The sequence below is a fragment of the Camelina sativa genome, unplaced genomic scaffold (genome assembly GCF_000633955.1).
Source record: "Camelina sativa cultivar DH55 unplaced genomic scaffold, Cs unpScaffold02213, whole genome shotgun sequence".
In the NCBI taxonomy this organism is placed as follows: Eukaryota; Viridiplantae; Streptophyta; class Magnoliopsida; order Brassicales; family Brassicaceae; genus Camelina; species Camelina sativa.
The window spans coordinates 325-1633 of NW_010923327.1; the positions used below are offsets into that span (position 1 = coordinate 325).

The 1309-nt window shown below is 34.2% G+C and overlaps 1 protein-coding gene across 1 annotated transcript; it reads right to left on the minus strand.

Moving 5' to 3' along the window:
• Positions 1-327: 327 nt before the first annotated feature.
• LOC104774265 (probable polygalacturonase At3g15720) lies at positions 328-1305 on the minus strand (the record flags this gene model as incomplete). The annotated part of the gene is made up of 4 exons (XM_010498909.2): positions 328-800; positions 884-1006; positions 1094-1202; positions 1292-1305. Coding segments are annotated over 4 exons (675 nt in total), but the record flags the coding sequence as incomplete, so codon positions are not given.
• Positions 1306-1309: the final 4 nt, after the last annotated feature.

Consider the following 1309-nt stretch of genomic DNA (forward strand, 5'->3'; position numbering starts at 1 on the left):
CAAAGATTTACTTTTGATATATTAATTATTGTTAGCATTTTTTAATTTGTTTTTTTGGATAATAAATACTAATGGCATTGGTTATAAATATCTTCAAACTTCAAGACTACTTTGATAAAAGGTTAATCATAATTGCTAATTCTCTAATTGATTTGGCCTAAAATCCTAGATAATTAAATTTGGAATTTGATTTTTAATTAGAAGTTTTTTCTAATGATGCAGTCATACAGACCACATAGATATAGTTTAAAGAATCCGGATATATTGTTTCCACTCTCACTAATATCTAATCACTTCAATTTGAAATCCATGTGGTGACGAAACGCATAAAAACAAGGGTTACTTTATCATCTCCACTTGTATAATATACTTTAGAAGTTTTCCATTAATAATCTAAAACTGTATGTAACCAAAGAGATAAATGAAAATAATACGGTATTGGAAACTATAAGTCGTTTCCCTCTGCTTTCAAAATCCCATATTGGATCTTGCATCGGTTGTGTTCTTGGTTGCACTGATTGTGCCAACATGCAAGTTTGTTCCGGCGATGACAACATATTTGCGGTAAGGGCTAAGCATTCTAGACCTGGGACAGCGAGTGTGGACGCACCTCTCACGTTTAAACATTGTCCTTGTGCGACTTGTCCTGATCCTGATGATGCGGTTGCTATTTTCACGTCTCTCAAGAAAATATCTGTGCACGGTACTCTCTCGCTGCACCTGAAGTCAACTCCGTACTCTGACTTCGACGTCCCAACGAAATTACTATACATCACATTGCTCACTTCCACTGCCGACGACTAAAACAACCAAAAAAATATATATTTCATTTTCTGATCTAAAACAATTTTATGATCAACGTTAGTAAATTTGTGGTACGTACCTTATGATCTTTGGCTTTATCAGAATCTCCTCCGTTGTAGAGCTGATCGATAATAATTGGATTTTCTACATTGTCTAGAGTTATTCCATGGAATGTAATCATTCTTGCGTAACCCGATCCGCCCTATGTATATTAGGAGATATTATAAAGAACAAGAAAAAGAAACACAATGTAAAATCATGAGTTAATGAGAGATTATTAGAAAAGTACCTGCCAAGTTTTGATCCGAGCCCCATTCGTAGTTCCTCTGAAGTTACAGTTTTGGACACATACATTCTCAACGGTAGCTGTCTCCCCATCTTTTCCCAAGCTTCCTATGCTATATATTTTACAATATACATGGTTAATGGTTTTTAGTATATACTATATAAAAATAACGTTACTTTGGTAGATTTTTAATTAGTTAACCTTATTCCATGGCCTGGT